The sequence below is a fragment of the Patagioenas fasciata genome, chromosome 1, assembly GCF_037038585.1.
Source record: "Patagioenas fasciata isolate bPatFas1 chromosome 1, bPatFas1.hap1, whole genome shotgun sequence".
Classification (NCBI taxonomy): Eukaryota; Metazoa; Chordata; class Aves; order Columbiformes; family Columbidae; genus Patagioenas; species Patagioenas fasciata.
The window spans coordinates 32,744,546-32,764,608 of NC_092520.1; the positions used below are offsets into that span (position 1 = coordinate 32,744,546).

General features: G+C 39.5%; 2 protein-coding genes across 5 annotated transcripts in view; one reads left to right on the top strand and one right to left on the bottom strand.

Annotated features, from left to right (window-relative positions):
- GTF2F2 (general transcription factor IIF subunit 2) overlaps nt 1–20,063 on the bottom strand; it is a 95,537-nt gene that overhangs the window by 48,821 nt on the left and 26,653 nt on the right. For all 4 annotated transcript variants that reach the window (XM_071805658.1, XM_065854124.2, XM_071805653.1 and 1 more), the window contains one exon: nt 4,761–4,842. In XM_071805658.1, the coding sequence (XP_071661759.1) occupies nt 4,761–4,842 (82 nt within the window). The remainder of the gene's footprint in view (nt 1–4,760; nt 4,843–20,063) is intronic.
- Nucleotides 14,014–17,320, top strand: KCTD4 (potassium channel tetramerization domain containing 4). The gene has a single exon (XM_065857502.2). It carries the CDS (start codon nt 14,223–14,225, stop codon nt 14,994–14,996), a length of 774 nt encoding a protein of 257 aa, XP_065713574.1. The 5' UTR covers nt 14,014–14,222; the 3' UTR covers nt 14,997–17,320.

The window sequence follows — 20,063 nt, forward strand, 5'->3', positions numbered from 1 at the left end:
TGCCTGGCCTAGACCACCAAGTGTCAGGACTTGTAGTGGCCCCTGGAATACGGCTGTAAAGAAATGTGAGTTTTCAATCATATAAATTCACTAATTATTCCAGAATGTTTTGCAACCCATTTCTCATAAAAGTTTATCGTGCATGTTTCTTCCAGTAGCTTTTTCTAAGGACTTGCGTCACACTCTCTGTAGAGAGCTCTTAAAAGAAAAAGCAAGAAGATACACAAAATTCTTTTAGCCTTTTTACAAGCTGCCATGCCGGCAACTACCATTTTCACTAACGATATTTCAGAATGTATTTTTAAGTTACTTAAGAAAATTATAGGGATTATCAGCCTCACTGTAGTGTTAAATGTCAGCTCTTCTAGGCTTTCTGTAATCCTGGGACTTTTTTTTTTTTCAGTGTACAGTTTGAGAGAGTTCAGTAATTCAGATTATGTATAGTTGAATCAGAGTCTCCCAAATCCATTCTGAAAGGCGATCAGTATTTTACATTTGAGAAAGAAACCCCTCTTTTTTGTCTGCCATCGCTACTGTTGGGGAAGCACTATCAAGCGCTACATTCAACCCCTGCTTGAGCTGCACTTCGCATGTGCCTTCAAAACCTTCTCCGATATCTGCAAACCTGGTGCCCAGCCACCCACTACAAAGGACCTGAGCAGTCCTGGAGACCTTGTTGTAGCTACTCAACTCGACAGTCAGTCTGAATCAGAGCTTCGCAGAAGTTGCTCCCAGAGATTATTTTTCAGTTCTTCTTCCTAACTTTTCCTCAAACCAAAACATAGTTTGAGTGTATATGATACCGATGTGTTCAGATTATGTTTGAAAATAAAATTACCTCTGTGAGAAAACAGAAAAACAGAAGTAAACAGAAATGGGAAACAGGGGCTGAGAAAGAATTGGAGAAGAGGAGGGCTCGCTATGATCAGAGGGACAAACAAAATGGACATGAGGACCAGTGCAAGGATGGAAACAGGTAATTTGGCAGAGAGAATCTGAGATGCGGTGCATGCCAGTCCCCCATTTTCTCTCTTTTGTGCACAGCAAAGCCCCTTGGGAGTATCAAAATCTTATTCTCATCTCCTCTCAAGTCATCTGGGGCCTGAGGGGACCCTGAAGGTTTGGGGGACTCCTCTGTCCCTGTGCCCTGTCCTTCCCCATGCAGACAAGCCTCTCGGAGGACCCCTCTCTTTGGGAAGTCATTAACCCCAAGGCAGTTAAACACTGGGATCGCGGAATTAGGGTAACAGAAACAAAAATCTCTGAAACCTCAGGAAAACAAAATTAAGGGACAGACAATGCCTCCTCATGGTGGAAAGCTGACTACAGTGACATGAAGAAAACAGTCTAGTTTGGGTGGTATGTGAAGCCTGCCCAGGGCAGCCTGGCAGAGGGGAAAGGTAGCCTGCCTAAGGTGACATAGATTGTGGGGGCACAAAGCTGGTGCAATTGCAGTGTTTGCTGTACAATCATAGAATGGTCTGTGTTGGAAGGGACCTAAGAGATCATCTGGCATCTCCCTGGCATCTTCTCTTCTCCAGGCTGAACAACCCCAACTCTCTCAGCCTGTCCTCACAGGAGAGGTGCTCCAGCCCTATGATTATCTTCGTGGTCTCCTCTGGACTCACTCTAACAGGTCCATGTCCTTCTTATGTCGGGGGTCACAGAGCTGAATGCAGTACAATGAACAATGAGACGTGTGTAATGCCATCTGTGACACACACCCTCTGCTGCAACAGCTTACAGGCCACCATCTTCCTTCGCCCAAAAGGCTTGATGGGGCAAGAGGGGAAGTATCAACCAGAAAGGGTGGCACAGTGGCAGTATTATCTGTGACCATCACACAGTAAAACCATCTGCAGTTGGGAACAGACTGCCCATATTTTTCACCACACAGTCCAAATATTTTTGAAGTGGGATCATGAGATCCACTCCCACAAGACAGAAACTAGGACAGGTGCTTCAAAACCACATATTATTTTCCAGCTAGCTGCAATAGCATCACCAGCAGCAACTGCAAATGTATAACTAATCATTAAGGTGTTACAAAGAACAAATGCACTGTTAATAAAAAAATTCTAGGAAATTCAATAGCACGAAGCTTTCCTAGTGCAGGATAGGAGGTGTTTCATGGTATTTGTTCCCCTTCTAGAACTTAAAATTCTGCAGAACGGAATAAATAAACCTGCCAACAGCCTAACTTCCAAAATGGAAAATACCAAGTGAAGGTCACACCACCTTTGTTTCACCTTTCTGACTAGTTATCCCTAGACACACATTTGTACCTTGTATTCAAAGTGTTCCAAACATCCACAGCCTTCCTGTAAACAAATCAAAAGCTGCTCCTTCGGAAGAAACCCTCCCTTCTGCTACACTTGGTAACGCTTTCACCAAATTCTGTCCTTTAATTACCCATCCTTAAACCCACGGGCCACACATATCTCCCATCGAACTGCTGGCAGCCCCACCACAAAGCCATCTTGTTGTCCTCTCGCTGAAACTCTTCAGAACAACATGGAAATCAAATGCCATGCCACATACCCAGCAGCCAATTTCCTTGACCCAGAAACAGACGGTACAATAGACAGGATCCATATCTGCATTTAATACCAGGGAGGTATATTATCCTTGATCACTGTCAGCTGTCAGAAAACAAATGATTACAGTTATCGGAGGTGCAGCTTAATTTCATTTTCTGTGCCTTCAAAGTTTGAAGGAACTGCGTTTATCTTTTAATTGTATTTCCTTCCCAACTCAACTTGCTATTGTAGCACTTAAAGCCTACACAACAGACTTGCTGTTTTATCAATATTATCAATTCCACCTTTGGAGAGTGTCTCTCATGTAAAGCACAATAGTAAATAGAAAAGTGAATAAAAATGGTTTTAATATAACACAGTTGTATAACTTACATGGTTTATCTTTAATTCTGTCAGTTCTCTTAACCACAAACACAGCCTGCAGTATGTTGAGGGTGGGAGAGAGTAAAGGGAGTGAAAAGTTAGATCCTACTTCTCAAATACCACAGACGGTATTTGGACATAAACCAATTTATTCTGAAGCTGTGACTGCTAGATCTGCTAAATCTCATGCTGATTCCCACCAGAAAAGGATTTTTAAAAAAACTTTGTGGTAGAAAGCGAGAAATCTTTAACAGGATGGAAAGTTAAGAAACTTAGGCATACGCAGCCTGACAATTTTTCCACAGAAAAGAAAAAACAACGGTAATATTGGTTTTCAGCTGTCAGTGCTTCCAAACACAAAACCTGCCTTCATGTTTGTATCTTTGTTGTTCCCATAGGAGCTGGATACAACAAAATCACAGACCAGAAGGGGCTGGATGCATGTGTGCATGACAGAAAGCAGAATGCTGAAAAATTCAAAGTTTGGGTAGAATGTCATTAAAGCTATGTCTTGTTTTGGTCTCCTGCTGTGGCCTTTACCAGAAGAAGTTTATCTGATCGACTAACAGAAAACCCTGAACAAAATGCAAAAAAGCACTTGGATCAGGCAACCTGTGATTAAACCAATTATGAAGCAAATACATCCCACAGACTATATTCGTATATATTTAAAATTGCCAGATTGAAATGAGTCCTTTTCTAGAAACATCACATTTGCTTCATACTCCATTTTACACTGATGACGAAAATCATTATAGCAATCATAGAACACAGTCTGAAATGAAGTAGTTTGCCGTACACGAGCAAACCTATGGCATTGATTTGCCAACAGCTAGAACCTAAGTATCAGAATTGAACGGACACAATAAGGACATAGTAGAGCAGTTTAGATGACAGAAGGTTAAAAAAACATAAGATACTATAAAAGTCATATATGACACACAGAAAACAGAACAGGAACTGAGCAAAAACATCACTTCACCTTTTCTGCATTTCTTCTGACAATTCTATAACTAGGCATGGATGATTCTCTTTCTGAGATTTCCTGCTCTGCATTTCAATATTTAGAAACTCACAATATAAAAGGGTAATTTAATTAAAATTCACATGCTTAAAATATATAAATACGTATTTAATATAATGCACAATTCAATTCCAAATTTGATTTATTACTAAAGAACATCATCAAGTTAATTGTCCATATTATATATGAATCACATAGCAAATTCTAGATGTGTTGGATTAAATTTTCAGAAGTCACTAAGCGATTCTGATAAATGTATGTCTGTGGTTTCCATGCCACTTCTGAAATTTTCAGCCATTATCTCCTCTATTAAGCACGCCAGTTACAGCCTAGTACTTCTCCCTGAACTCTTTGCTATTTTGGGCATTTTAAATATCTTTTCAGAGGTGATCTTCATCTAGCATGGCACAGTATTGACTGGAACTGAATTTGGACAATCCACCCAGAAACTTGTACTCAAGAAGCGTGTCCTGAGCTGACCAATATAAACTTTTAAGTATTCAGGAAATCCAGCTTTAATCACATTTGAATATAGCCATACATTCATACGTGTGGGTGTGAAGAGGCACAACATGTGCTCTCATAAGAGCTTTGCACACGACGGAAGGCAGCAGTCTGCATCATCCCACCACACAACACCAGAGGGAGGCACAAGCCCCACACCAGGTTTCATTCCCTCCCTACAGTAAATCCACCCAAACAGCAAGAACAGTTCTGATCCTGTATAAATCCTACTTAAGACCATGATACTGAAGTCATCCATCCCTAGTAAGGCAATAATAAAAGCATCAAAGTCGGATATCACATATCCATTTGTAATAGGGCATTCCTACCTTTTCAGTTTCATATAATTTTCACTAGCTGCAGGTCTGCATTCAGCACGTTGCACCACTATCCCTTCCAAGGCGAGTTTATCTAGAATGGGGAAAAAAAAAAACGCAACACTGGACATTAAAATAAAATTCACCAACAAGGTCAACATTTCAATTATTTTTCACTAATAAAGCAATTAGTAAATACAATGTAATTATAAATTCTCAAATCTCAAGTTCTAAAATCACTGTTATTTAGACACCAAATAAATAAGCAGGGAAAACATGCTTACACAGCTGGTATCCCCTAGACTACCTCATTTTGCCATCAGATCTTTTACATATCAAGAAAAAAATCACAAAGACCAGATTTTAAATAAGAGATAGTAACCGTGTAGGCCGCTTTTCTCTACATGTTTGCACTCTGATTATCTAGGAAATGTTCTCTGGAAATGTGCACTGAATACAGTCAGTGACCATGAAAAAAAATTAATCTACAAAGAGAATCTGATCATTAAAATATCCAAAATTAGTGGACATTAAAATGAGAGCTAATTTTATTCCTGTCCTCAGAAAAAAAGAGTAACCTATTTTCATCTTATTACAATTAAAAAAAAAAAAGGTCTGTAGAGGAACATAATGTAATAAAGTAATAATCCTACATATGCTAACACTCAGGGAAAACAAATAAAAACTTGCAGTTAGTAATCTAGGAGATCACATACAAAGTTTTGGTTAATACTACATTCACCTCTGTAACCCGAGGGGAACACCTTTTTGCCTAAAGCAATGACAACTAACAGAGTAACCCAAAAGTATCAGCCTACTCTGTCGAAGTGGAAAAGCCTAAAAATTAAAAGCAACTTGAAGTAGAAGGGAGAAGGGATGGTGGCCAAACACCTTCTTTCCTACTGTGATGCTCTAGTGCATGGTGTGTGCGTGGAGCTGTGTCGCAACTTAACCATCTCTTTTGGGCACAGCCAGTGCGATATCACAGAATCTATAAAACATACGCTTCTGTAGACAGCTTTATGTAACAAGAAAGAATTAGTTTCTTAGCTTTAATGGCTCTTTCTATTTAAAATGTCCTTCCAACAGAGAGTCTCATCTTGCTATTGCTGTCACCGTCACCTTCAGCTGGCAATGCCACTGAAGATAACAGGAACGCTTAGAAGTACTGATGCCAAGTAACACCAGGCACTGAGATGCCTGTAACTTCTCTATTGCTTTACAGACTGAAATATCATTGCATCAAGAAATCTAAGTCTGTTCTCCCTGAATAATGCAGAGAGCAATTATTACTTTGACACCAAGTATTTTAAAATGATTTAATTTCAAATTCATTGGTTTGATTTAATCTAAATCCTTGAAAAGAATAAGAATGCCATATTATTCCAGGTAGTTTTGAATGAAACAAAGCAAATTTCTACGAAAACACTTCTGGTTTTATAGATTCCTAAGGTTTACAGTCAGGAGAGACAACCTGGCCAATTTGCCTGATCATTTTCTGTAACACAGATAGATAGATTTTATGCTCTGTCTTCAGTGCAGAACCTAGCAACTCGTGTGGCTAAAGTGATACTAGTATTGCTGCTTAATTTCTAATTTCTGACTACTGCTGTAAAAGGTAATAAAAAAATGCCTTTATAGATACATAAGCAGCAAAGGGCGGGCTACAGAAAATCTCCATCCTTGGAACAAGTGGTGGTTCTTACGTTTTTCTATACTATGTTAAGAGCCTTTTAGTACCTGGTGCTTTATCTCTGGGAAAGTACTTACACACTGTAATTGAGTCACTTCTCAATCACCTTTTCAATAAATGAAGTAATTCAAACTCGTGCATTATCTCACCACAATGCAGATTTTATGCCACACTTAAATCAGTTTTGGGTCACTTATCTGCATCTTGTTCAACCTTGCAATGACGGTTTAAGAACAGGGAGATCAGAAAATAGACATACTACTGTTGTACTGCTCTTACCAAAACCATATACAGAGGGAAAATAACTGATACAGGAGCTGGAATCCCTCACCTCACTTTAACTATCTCAGGATTATTCAGCAGAATCTCTGAATTGAGCTGAGAGGAAGGAAGCGAGACTTTAAGAAAATTGGTCCCATCTCTTTTAGGATTCAATGATCTGCCCTGCGCTGGTGGGTTTTGTGTGTGGTGGTTTGTTTATTTGTTTTGGTTTGGGTTTTTTTGTTTGGTTGGTTGGTTTTGTGCATAGGGGAAAGGTGTCTGTGTCTACGCCCCATGACTGTGCTTCATATTTAGATGGCTAAAACTAGATCATTTTGTCTCTAAAAACCAAGCTCTGGGGGTTGACGGAACTGACTGGCTATTTTGTCACTAATATATCTATTTTGAGTCTTTTCTAAGCCTCACATTCTACCCATGTTCTCCACAGCCCCTGTTCCTAGGTATATAATTGCCTCCAGCTTGGTTAAAATGCATTCTTTAAACAGATTCTGTGAATTAAGTGATCCCAGTCACACCGTGACAGTCCTGTCATAGTTATTCACTGTCTGACCAGCATTTGTGTCAATCATGACACATTTTATACGTACTGATTCTCACTCGCTACTGTCCCTCTTGCTAATCCTGGAGGAAGCCCTTCAAGCTACAACCCGAGTGGTTTCCTTCTGATAATTACTTTCTGATAGCTGTCAGCCAGTTTTTAATCTCGTTCTGTGCTTGCTGGTGTTGGTTTTTTTGTTTCGGGTTTTTTTCATATAAATCAGTATGTCACAAGATTCTAAATTATGTACAATACAAAATGCTAAGCATGCTGTAAACATGCTGTTACTTTACCAAACTCACAATCTCCAAAATAAACAAAATTAGGTTGGTTTGACCATAAAACCTTTACACAAAGCCATGCTTGCCAGCATTCATTATATTTCTGATCTTTTCTACCTCTTGAACTCCATGATAATTTTTCCACTTGTTTCTATGGTGCAGGTTCAAGGCTAACTAGTCTTTCCTCATCTAAGCCATCCAGCCCAGCTGTCTGAACACTGACATGTCGCTATAAATCTCTCTGTGCCTTGCACAATTTTCAAATCATTATTAAGTTTTAAGAATCAGGCTCAGTTAACCTGGTAGCTTCCTCACACTAACTAGGAAATGAACCTGCCAATTAAAACAAGTTTATCCTTAGTAACATCTCATTTTTGATGTCTCAGTTAATACCCTCTTTTAATTACCACTGATCCAGATTTGGCTTTTAATGTTCTAGTCACTTCACAGTACAAGGCTGTCTGCAGTCTCCAATATCCCCACCTTGCAGCTAAGATAGTTTGCTGTCAAAGCTCATCCACTGTCCAGAAGCCAAGGTTTATGTCCCACTTTCTTCGGACTCTCTTGGAGATTTTAACACATTCAGAGAGTGTTGCAGAATAAACCTGCAAAGATGGATGCAAACCTCCAGATGCCTCTAGTGGGGGGACAGTTTTTACCTCCTTTGAAGCTTAACTACCCCTCATTCAAGTTCAGAGACTTGCATTTGTCTCCATTTGTTGCAGGACCAGAGCTGCAATGAAAAGACACTCAAATTAGTACATGTCTGCCTTGATATTTCCATAGTCCAATCAGCCAAGAAGCCAAAGGATGAACAAGGCATGGAAGCTGCAATTCCCTGATAAAAATACCTATTCAAAATAGAGCAGATAATTCAAGATAAACAAATAGGTCTGGAAGACTAGTTAAGAGCGGTGATTAGAAGGGAAAATAAGACATTTTCCCAAGCACCTTACACTCTCAGTTGCCCCATGGGGGGTGACAAGTACAAGTACGCTGCAGGTGCAGCTCCACACAGGCTGGTCCACATAACCCATAGCTTCATGTCAGCTGCCAAACACATGCTCCCCCTGACCTCCCTGCCTGAATGCCCCAGTACCAATTCATAAAGTAATTTCAACCTTTGACTGTTTCAGTGAGATAATAGGGAGATATGCTGAGGAGATGCTAATTCCAACTTCAAATTCTGCTAACGATCACCATCAAACAAAAAGAATGTGGTTAAAATGCTTAAGGCAATCTTAATAAAGAGGCACTGGGGAAATTTACTGGAATTGTGCAGAAGATGGTCTGACAGTGGTTGTTTTTTTGGTTGGTTAGTTCGGTGTGGGGGTTTTTTTGTTTGTTTTTGAGAGAGAGATGAACTGGCTTGGAGATTGTAACATGTTAGTTTTCTACTCTGACAGCACCCACTTCCAATTTCCAGCTGCTAGGTCTTGTTAGACCATTGACTGCTAAGTTGAACATCCTGCTATGAAAGGATTTCTGCCTGTCCAAGCACATATGTAGTCTCCGCCTTTGTAAAACCTAATAAAAATAAATCACGGTTTCTCAAATCTTCCATTAGATCTATTGTTCAGCTTCTTAATCATTCTTATTGGTCTGAGAAATTTTAGTCCATGGATTTCTCTCCAAGCTGTGGGTCTCACAGCCAGGCTTGGCAGGTGTGGGACAGGATCTGGGGTTTACCAACTCCTGCTCTTTACCAGAGGTGCCGGTGATGGAGGAGATGAAGACCTGCCACAGGACGCACGATTCCCAGACAGTAGGAAAAAGCAGAAGGAAGCACAGTAAGGACAGGCTACGGGCACATCTGCCCCCACTCCTCAGCAGGTAGAAGCTGAGCTGCTGCTTCCCAGTGTCCAAGTCAGAAGCCTCAGTTCCCACTGCCAACTTACACCTCTGTGCAGCTTCCCAGGCTGTTGCACGTGATGGCTGGACAAGGAGCAGCCCTGTCCTACGCTTGACTTCAGTCAGCTCTGCTCTTCCAGACCAGAGGCATTTTGTGGCACCTCTTGCCCATTTGACCACCAATCTCAAAGCTGGTGCCATTCTCAGGTCAGCCTTCCCTGGAAGCTACGCAGCTAGAGGACAGGATCACCCAGTCTTCACTTGGCACTCCCTTATTTAGGAATCCAAAAACATACAGTACATTTGTTTTACTGAGCACGGCACAGAACAATGACCTCACGTTCAGTTCTCAATATGCAGGCAGAGTCTGTGTCTCAACCCTCCTGCAAACATGTTTACACAACCCCCATCTACAGTGTATTCCTGCACATAAAAACTTAATATTTGGTTGCATTAAAATATCGTCCTAACAAACTACCCAAATGGTTCTGTAACAGCAGTGTATCTCCTTATTGATTACATTCTCAGTCTGTATCATCTCCAAACTTCATCAGTAACTGCCTCCTTGATCACCAACTAAAAATAAATAGGATCAAGAACCAAATCACAGCAATGTTTTAGCGATAATTCTCTGCTTAACATTTGCCAGTTGGAAGCCTGCACATAATTTTTGTATAGTTAAATGGAAAACTAATACAGTATATATTCTAATTCAAAATGACAAACAAGACATACTCGAAGATTTAACAGAAAAAAGAATCACCTGCTTTGCCGAATAAATTGTAATAAAAAGGGGAAAAAAATTGGCATAATCCATTTTCCTTCCACCCACACTGATTGATATGATATTAATCTTCATTAATTTTTTGACTGATTGACTTCCGAATCAGATGTTTTACTATTTTTCATACAGTCCCTTTTTTTTTTTAAATACTTGGGCCATCCAATTCACTCTTTAAATACTGGCATAGCATTTGCTTTTTCAGTATTGTAGAACTGCAGTGCTCAAAAATAATTTAAAATATCAACAGCAACCGTTGATAGAGTTTCTTAGACAGCTCTTTAAAAAGTTCTGAATGCAAATTGTTCAGACTTGCTGATTTGAAAATCTTCAGTTTTAATGAGTGTGTAGAGTTTGTCTGCAATAGCTGTTAATCAACATCCCGGAGTTACTGGAATGAGAATGTCTATGCCACCAACACTGTGAGACAGTAGTTATTGAATGGTTTAATTGTCCAACAACCTGGCCAGTTTTCTGTGTTATGACATTCAGCAAATAGTAAATTGCCTCAATAACCCAAACAGATTTAATTAGCATGGCTTCCTAATACACTTCAAGAATTCTCTGCCTCTTATAGCTGAGATTTGTCCTCATATCCTTTTGTACTGTAAAATATAAAAGGAGCTGGTTTTGGTAACCCAGGTCATTTCTACTGACAGCAGACTCTCAGTGAAGCTGCTGTTGCTGTTTGGACACGTAAGTAAACTGAACCATGGGTAAAGCACCAAGTTCCCTGAGGTGTACTCCTGTCCTGAATCCTCAACTCCATGAAATGCTCAAGTTTCCAGACCAGGAGGTTCAGGAGGAGGATGGAAGTTGAGGAGTAGTGAGGTTATTTTCCAAAAGGAAACATGCAGGACAGAATGAGGGCAAGTGCCTAGTCCCCTCCTTTTTGGATATATTTTCCTGTGTAGCTGACAAACACCCGTGCTGCATTTTCACTGTGTCTGGGATGGCTTGTCCGACAGAGAAGAAACTGAAAAGCTCTGTGGATTGTCCTCCTGGTGCAGCCCAAAGGGTAACTTGGAAATGGAGTACTACTACTGCTGCTACAGCCACTCTCTAAAGTGTGCACAAGAACGCTTAGTATTTTTTCTGACTTAATCGAGAACCAAACCAATATCCATTCAATTGCTGGATTCCCATGCTATTCCTCTTACTTGAACAGCAAATCCCGCTAACAAATTGTCAAGCGGCTGTGACTTCAGGATTGAGAGCTACCAACATTGGGAAGCAGGACAGCGCAGAAACAAAACAGTTCACTCGGGGCGCAGGAAAGCACACAGAAGCAAGATGCTCCATCTCAGTGCCAGTGGGAAGCAAGAAGATCTGGGATATACTGGGCACATCTCAGCTACCGCATGCTGGGTGCACAACATAAAAACGCTAAGAGCATAAGAATGGTCAAAGCCTCTAACTTGACTATGAGAAATACTTGCATATCTTTACCAAAATGAACTTCTGCATGGACAAAATGGCAAAAAAAAGGAAATCCAGTTCCTCTAGGCATAGCTACACTGTCAGAAAACAGTGAATGATATGAAACCACCCCACTAAAATTACATTTGCTGCAATACCATATGTATCACCAAGTGCACAGGAAGAACGAGGACTCTTTAGAAAAGTTGTAGTATGGCACAGAAAGTGGAAAATTTTCATAAAGATACGCCAGGCTTTCATTTTGTCTTGCAGACGACTGTCAGCTGTAGAGAAGTAAAGTTACATGGGTTTGTGGTGGTGAAAATTTTACAGCAGCTCTACATTTTTCAAGTCTCAAAGGTTTAAATGTAAATATTCATGATCTCCACAGAGTATATTTTCCACATCAAATCGATTTTGAATATTTTAGCCTACAAAACGCTAAAATGATTTTGCATGATCTTTCAAAGAATAGTTACTCGTTCACAAAAGTGGAAAATTTCAACTGCGAGTGTTGGAACACGGAGAGGAAGATGAGCATGAAAAACTAAGTGAGCAGATACTGTTCTGTAACTGCTGTCTCTTAAAATACAGACAGCTGATCTGGTTGTGAAAGATTTCATATCTTCTACAAATCCCAGCTTTCCTTGGAAATCCTTACTTACTTGTGCCAGGACATTCCTAGTTCAGCTTCAAAGCATTTCGAGATCACTGTGTAAGGTCAAAGCACCACAGGAATAGTTCTCTTAGGGTTTAACAGCCACTGAGGTGGTTCAACACTGTAGCTATGCATGACCTAAGCACATTAACTGAATTTCCCATCACTTGACAACAAATTAAATTTGAATGGACGTTTCTTGTAATGGAAAAAAAAAAACACCACACAAAACCTCCACATACTTTAAAGTAATTGGATCTTTTATTTTCTCAATTCTTCACTCAATAATTGTGAAAGGAGTTAATTTTGAAAAAAAAAGTCCAAATCTTTAAAAAATAGAAACAGGTTGAAACCTCTTCAACTGAAGTTATGCTGAATGTATCAACGGCATCAAAGAGTTAAAGTTAAAACCATGACTAATTCCTGATAAATTAAATCTAATGAATAATGTCTGCTTAATGTATCACACAGCAGCAGAAAAATTTAGCATATCAGTGCTAGGGATATCCTGGCAAGGAGTAGAGTAGGTTAAAAAACTGCATTTATTTCTACTAGATTCAGTTATCAACTAATAAAATATTATAGTGATGACTCTACAGTATCAAAAAGCAGCCTCAGAGACAGCGGGAGCAATAGAAATAAAATATTTAGAAACAGAGGAGCAGAATTTACAGAAGAATAATCTGACTTTTCATTGTTAATCGGGCAAAGCAGGAGAGATCAATCTGTGAAGTGAAAAATACATCTTGAAAAAGACGGGACGTGTTCTCTGGGTCCAGCCCGAGGTAAGCGCTGGCTCCCGCCCGTGCCGGGGAACGCAATGCTGCAGCTCCTCTCTGCTGTGCCGAGAGCTTCCCCTTTCCTGCTCCAGGCTGCAAATGTTTAAAGGGGAAACCTTTCTCTAAGAAGCGACTAAGAGAAAGCCTCAAAGCACAGATTCAAGGAGACAAGACAGCCGTTTGATTCATGTGCTCTCTGTCGATGTTTCCCCTCTCCCCCTACCCAATGTTGCTAAGCTATAATGTTATGTGGCGTTCACAGCTATCTGTAGGCACACTAACCCTTTGTTCTACAGGGCAGCTGAGTTGTTTCTGTCAAGAAAAAACAAACTGATGCTAGATAGCCTCGGTGACTTAAAAAACACCACTGATATAAAATAGTAAATCCCCTTTCTCAAATAGTTTTTACCTATGGCACAGAGAAAGGCAAAAAGCAAAGCCTAATCAGGCTGCACTTGTGTTGGTGTGGATACTCCCACCGGCTCCTAATGGAACCTGTCACCACAAACTCAGTCAGACTAGCAAGTCCTCAGCATCTCTTCCAGAGTATCTTCTGTGAAAACATCTCACCACTGCTCAACTGTCCGATAAACGAGCAATATGTATGCGCGCACACACTCCACAGACGACCCCCTCCTTGTACAGACGGGGACGCCTTTCCTTTCAGTGTCATCCTGCTGAACGTACCACGTATTGTAATCAGTACCAAAAAAAAGGGGGGGAAAAATGCTTTGTGAAAATTAAAATCCTTGAAACACAAACAAAGCTATCTGTTTAACACCATAAGTGCTAAGCACAATTTGGCCAGCTGATACTACAAATACATCTTAAAGTATCACAAATAAGGTGTCCTTTAGAACAGTAGCATGCATTTCTGTGAACAACCCCCAAAACTATGTAAACTTCTCAGACTTAAAGGAAAGAGACACACAGCTGTTATACCCTTCTTCCCTTATACAGTTAAATGCAAATTCTCCTTTACAGTCATATTCCTGATATCTCCCTGCATACACAGCTGATACGCCACCTACTGCAAAGCCGAGCTGACAGTCGGAGCAATGCTAGCAGCATTTCCATTCCAACATTGTGCCGGAGCTGAATAAAGGTGCTTTAAAACAGAAAAAAAGAGAAACCTCTTTGCCAGCTGACAAGAACCAAGCAAGAGAGCTGGCTTTTTGTCCTCACTTCGATAATGGAGAGAAAAATAAGCAGAAGAGAAAAGGAATGTGAAGAAAAACACAGCAACTCCGAGGGCTCTGAGCAAGACAAGGACTATAAAACGTCTCTGATTACTCTGAATGTTGGTGGCTATCTATATATCACGCAAAAACAGACATTAACCAAGTATCCAGATTCTTTTCTGGAAGGGATCATAAACGGAAAAATAATGTGCCCGTTCGATGCAGACGGTCACTACTTCATAGACAGAGATGGACTCCTTTTCAGACACATTCTCAACTTCCTACGAAATGGAGAACTTCTGCTACCAGAAGGATTTCGAGAAAATCAACTTTTGGCACAAGAAGCAGAATTTTTCCAGCTTAAAGTACTCTCGGATGCAGTGAAATCAAGGTGGGAGAAGGAACAGCTCGCATCTCGAGAGACCACTTTCCTGGAAATAACTGACAGCCACGACCGTTCACAAGGACTTAGAATCTTTTGTAATGCTCCTGATTTCATTGCAAAAATAAAATCCAGAATAGTACTGGTGTCCAAAAGCAGGCTGGATGGATTTCCAGAGGAGTTTTCGGTATCTTCAAATATTATCCAATTCAAGTACTTCATAAAGTCTGAAAATGGTACACGACTGGTACTGAAGGAAGACAACACCTTTGTCTGCACCCTGGAAACTCTTAAGTTTGAGGCTATAATGATGGCTTTAAAATGTGGATTTAGACTGCTGACCAGTCTGGATTGTTCAAAAGGGTCGATTGTTCACAGTGATGCACTTCATTTTATCAAGTAATCACAAAGGCAAAGGAAAGGAGCATGCAGCCAGTAAACCTCCTCAACCTGCAGCCTCCCGGCATCACAAATAATGTATCTAACTAGCCTTGTACCACTGAGCTCGGCTGCTAATCAATTGATGTGAGCTAATGGTATGTAAATCTCATAATGACATCCATCTCTGGCTTACTTAAACTGAATGAAAATTTGATGCCTGAATTTAATAAAAATTCTCTGCTAAACGTTGTAAACACAGATTGAATGCTTTATGCTATTTGTAAAATGTTTTCTCAATTCTGTCTTTCAACCAGCGAGTCTAGCTGAATTTTTGTGTACTTGTATGAGTAACGTGCACACACCTAACTGCTCTGCTGAACAGCAGGGAGAATATTTTCATATAATAAGCAGGCTTAAAATATGTTTTGCTTATAATGAATTCCGAATGGCTTTTAACTGGAATAAATGATTTTTGAATGTTCATTAGTGTTTATGCTAATCTGTTGTACTGAATTTACAAAAACGAGATTGCAAGAGGATTCAAAATTGATCAACTTGATTTTAAAGTTAAATGATTTGTCAACCCACTTAAAACCAAATTTATAGCTGTGTTACTACATTAATAACAATCACCAAAAAACATGTAAGCCAACCAATGCTATGGGGATTAGTTCTATTATGGGAAATGAATCTGCACAGAATGTTAAATTTTCTATATTTGTATACCTATCAAATGCTAACTAAAAATACTTGACATAAAGTTTCACGCAACAAGTTTCCAGTAATGACATCCTACAATGCTGAAGTCACCATTTCCTACTAATCATTTGTGCTCATAAGGACAGAGAATTAACAGAGCCCTTGCTTTGCACAATGGCTTACTGAAAGCAACTAGTACTATTAGTTTTGAACAAACCACCTGCTGGCATTTAAGTTGCATCACTCTAAGAAACAGAATACATAGCTTCTTTTGCCTCATCTCCACTATTTAGCTAATCTTTTCATTTATGCTTTAAACAAAGTTCTAATAGTTTCTGTGGAACAACTGTAACTAATTGAACCACAAGCATTACAAGGCAGTCACTCCACAAAAGCAGACTGGAAAATCATCACAAAAGGCAAGAAGCAGCTGCACTAACTCTATGTTCAAGATTTGTCCATCAGTGAACCAAACCATCATTCACAGCCCGTATGAACCCAAAACTCAAGAAAAAATGCTATTAAAGAAAGAAAAAACCAACCAAGTAGTTTCTTAACTTTCCCAAAACGTCAATTTTGTACAGGAAAAAAATACTAAGAACACCAACAATATTCAGTACAACCCATACTAGAAGTGACAACCGAGGAAAAGAGCTAACACAAGATGGGTTGTGAACAGTTTTCTTTTGGATTTTAGAGGGAACAAATCCACCCTTAGGTGTAGTGACTGGGAATACAAATGCAAGTTCTACTTATCCCTCGACATGAAACTATTTCACTTGTTACATACAACAGGCGTTGTTAATTTGGTCCATTGCTAGAGTTGAATTAAGAGAGGGACTCTACATCTCCAGACCAGGCAGTATTGACTGAAAGATATTCCAATATGATTTAATCAAATGGGTAAATCCAGCCCCTCCAGAATACTCCATGAGAATGAAGCCACTGTCTAAAAACAATGAACTTTTCTACCCAGTCCCTATGTTATGGGCTTACAGACCATAAAAGATGTGGCTCTAAGTGGAACTTTTCCAAACTGAACTCTTTAAAAATCAGATCACTCTACATTTCTGGCACAGACACTTAAAAACTGTTAATGTATCCCAAATCTTCTCTGAGCTTGTCCAAATGCATTAACTATCTACAAAAAAAGGATATATAGTAAAAGACAATTCTTTATGTACATCATCACTGTCTCATCCTCCCTTTCTCTCCCCAAGTTATTTTCAAATTGATATCTTAAAAAAAATCCTCATTAACTACTAATCCTGTACATACACAAATCTATAGGACTTCTGTGAAAGCTGCCCTGAAAGAAATCCAAAATCCTACTGATCTTCTAGGACAGGAGCTAAAACCACCACCACACAGAACAATGACATGAAAAGCCCCTTATGGACACAATTCTCTACATGAACGAGGGACAAGACAATCTGAAAAAAGCTCCATAACTAGTTTACAACTTCTAAAGAAGCTTGCTCTCAGTGCTGTCAGATACACAGCCAGCATAAGCACAGAATCTGGAGGAGGTTGTTGCTCCTAGGATGTCAAATCATCCATTTTCACTTAAATGCTTTTGGTTATATCCTTTGCTCGTAATGGATCTTTGATTGAGATTTGAAATGTCATTGCAATTGAAAATAAAAAAGACAAATAACAAAAGTAAATTTTGATTTCAAACAATTAATATAACTACACGTTAACTAAAATATTTTGTGGTTGTTTGCCTTTCAGTTGGGCTCTTATGGTGCCAAACATCAAGGAATCATTAGCACTTCACTATCAGAAAGCAGCAGCAGTTTTTCATCATAGCATGACTTCACTCACGAAAATGCAGTAGGGAATTTGACGGGTCTGCATTTGTTGTAGAAAATACTTTTGTAACATAAGTTGCTCACAAGCTGGCAATCGCAGGTAAAATTTAAGCCATCTGAAAAATCTCCTAAGAATATTCTATAGCTCTTCTTAAAAGATTCACTGGAACGCTTTTATTTGCCAGGCTTTTGGTTCTAAGTACTTACCTTCCCTAATAACCTATGAAAGAGAACTTGAACCCCCCCATTTTTTTTTTAAAGTGAAAAATGTACATCCCTAATCATTAGTAAAAATAAATCCCTGTGTTGTTTTATTTTTGTTATTTAGAATTCAATGATTCATTACCTTAAATGCTATTCACTGCACTTTTAAAACATATTTCTATGTAAGTAACATGACATCTACGGCATACATGTAAAGCCATCTGCTATAACACCGACTTCAATGTTGTCTTCTTTTCCCATTTTCATGAGCGCTCATGCATTTCTACAAGTGGCAGGGTTTTAAATTTTTTACATGCCCTCTCTGATTGAAGACACCTCACTCAGCTGTTTGACTCACACAGAGGAAACAGAAGGAAGATGAGGGTAAAAAATTAATTCTCTTCCCTGTTCACATTGAATCACACTGTGTCTGCCACAATCAGGCACTTCAAACTGATTACAAAGTTAAATAATTTTTCAAACCAGGGTGTGGGACGGGTGTCTTGCTTTGGTATATGAACAAAATGACCACATAAAAACTACATACTGTGACTAATATTTCTTTTTTACTTCATAAATATACTAAATATAACAGAAACATATTTTGCATATGTTCAGCCCCTCAGGTGGATACTTGTGTTCCACCACTGTAGGGTGTGCCAGAAAAGGTACCCAGTTATCCATAAGTTACCTTTTGTGTCTTTCTTTAAGGTTGGAAATGTAATATTTAATACTACTACGACAACAAGAAAACTGCAAAACCAAGTGTTTAAGTCAGAAATACAGTTGTTCTAACAACATCACTTAGAATATGATGTGCATGCAAGGTACTTTTAGTCCCTCTCATTAAGACTTGGGCCGCCATGAACTTATCAGAACAGTCCTACAAGTATCAGGAAAGAACAACAGCTTCCATAATTTCTCTGATGATCTCCAATTGCTCAGGTAGGAGTAAAAAGGAACTTCACCCCCTTCCCCAAGGAGGCACTAAGCCTGCTCCCAGGCTCGGGCAGCTCCGCCTGCCTCCCTGCTCATTTTTTTGCGTGGAAAAAGGGGCCACTAAGCAGAAAAAACAGAGGGAGTTGAAGGCAGGACTGACCCCCATACACTACAAGAAGAATATCCTTGTCCTTATGAATTCCTTGAACGACTGCTCATGAAACTATACAGCTGCCAAACTGACCCAAATACCCACACTTTGACGCCCATCTTTTCCGTTGATAGAGGAAGAGCCAAGGGCTCTTTTATCACACTTGGTAGTATGCTGGCATAGGTACCAACAATTTGGTTTATTTCTACATAAGGACAAAACCTAAGAGTGGTTGCACTACGTCAGAGTAAGGTCTGTCTAGCCCAGCGTCCCTGGTGACTGTCAACTGTTTCCATCCCCTGATCCTTCACATCTCTGGGCAGAATCCCCATTTTTGATGCTTTGACCCTCACATCCTTCCCCTTGTCTTGTTCCTCCCCCCTCATCATACCGCTACTTTTCATTTTTCTCTCACTGTACTCTTCTTTTTTCACCAGGTGGGCTGTGGGGCTTTGTTAGGGATGCCTTGGAAAGAATATAAAACCAGAAAAAACATATTTGATGCTCCCTTCAAGTTATTTCCTCTGTCTTCAGTCACTTACTGCTTAATGATGTCTAGAGCCAGACACGGTTTCTGGAGGTAGCCTTGATGCTGTGAAACACACAGGTTGCACAAAAAGGTCACATTACAGCTCTAACTCCTCATCTCCAGTACCTGCTCGCCCACTGACCAGTGTTTCACAGCACCACAATAGCACTGTTGACATTTTTAAAAACCCACGTCTTATTTTTAATTGCCTTTTTGCATTTGTACTTGTTACAACTGTGTAAGTGACAACTGGTCACTTCTGCAGCAGGTAATATTTGTCTAGATCTTAAAGGGGAAAAAAATTACATCATAATTTGCAGCAATCAGTGGTGCTGCTATTTTCATCTCTTATTTAAAAGCATCACAAGGTTCCCATTCAATAAAATGTGAACTGCTTAAGAAAATTATCTTCCTCCTTTTTTCCCTATTAGTACACAAGCAGAATAAGGGCAAGCAACAAATACTATAATTTCATAATGGCAGTGCTTCGTCCATGAATTTATTTGAGTAGAAGGGTCATGTTGCCCTAATTCTGTTAACTAATGAATCAGGATTGGGGATGAAGAGGATGAGTTAACTTGGGTCTATGACAAAAATAAATACTATTTTCTCAGGCTAGAATTATTTCATCTTTGCTAAATAACTATTGGCTAACCCTAATTTTGTCTCCTGTCCTGCACAAAGGACAGAAATTTTTAGATTGACAGGAAAGTGACTCCTAGCTACAAACCTGAAGGTATTTTCATCTGAAGA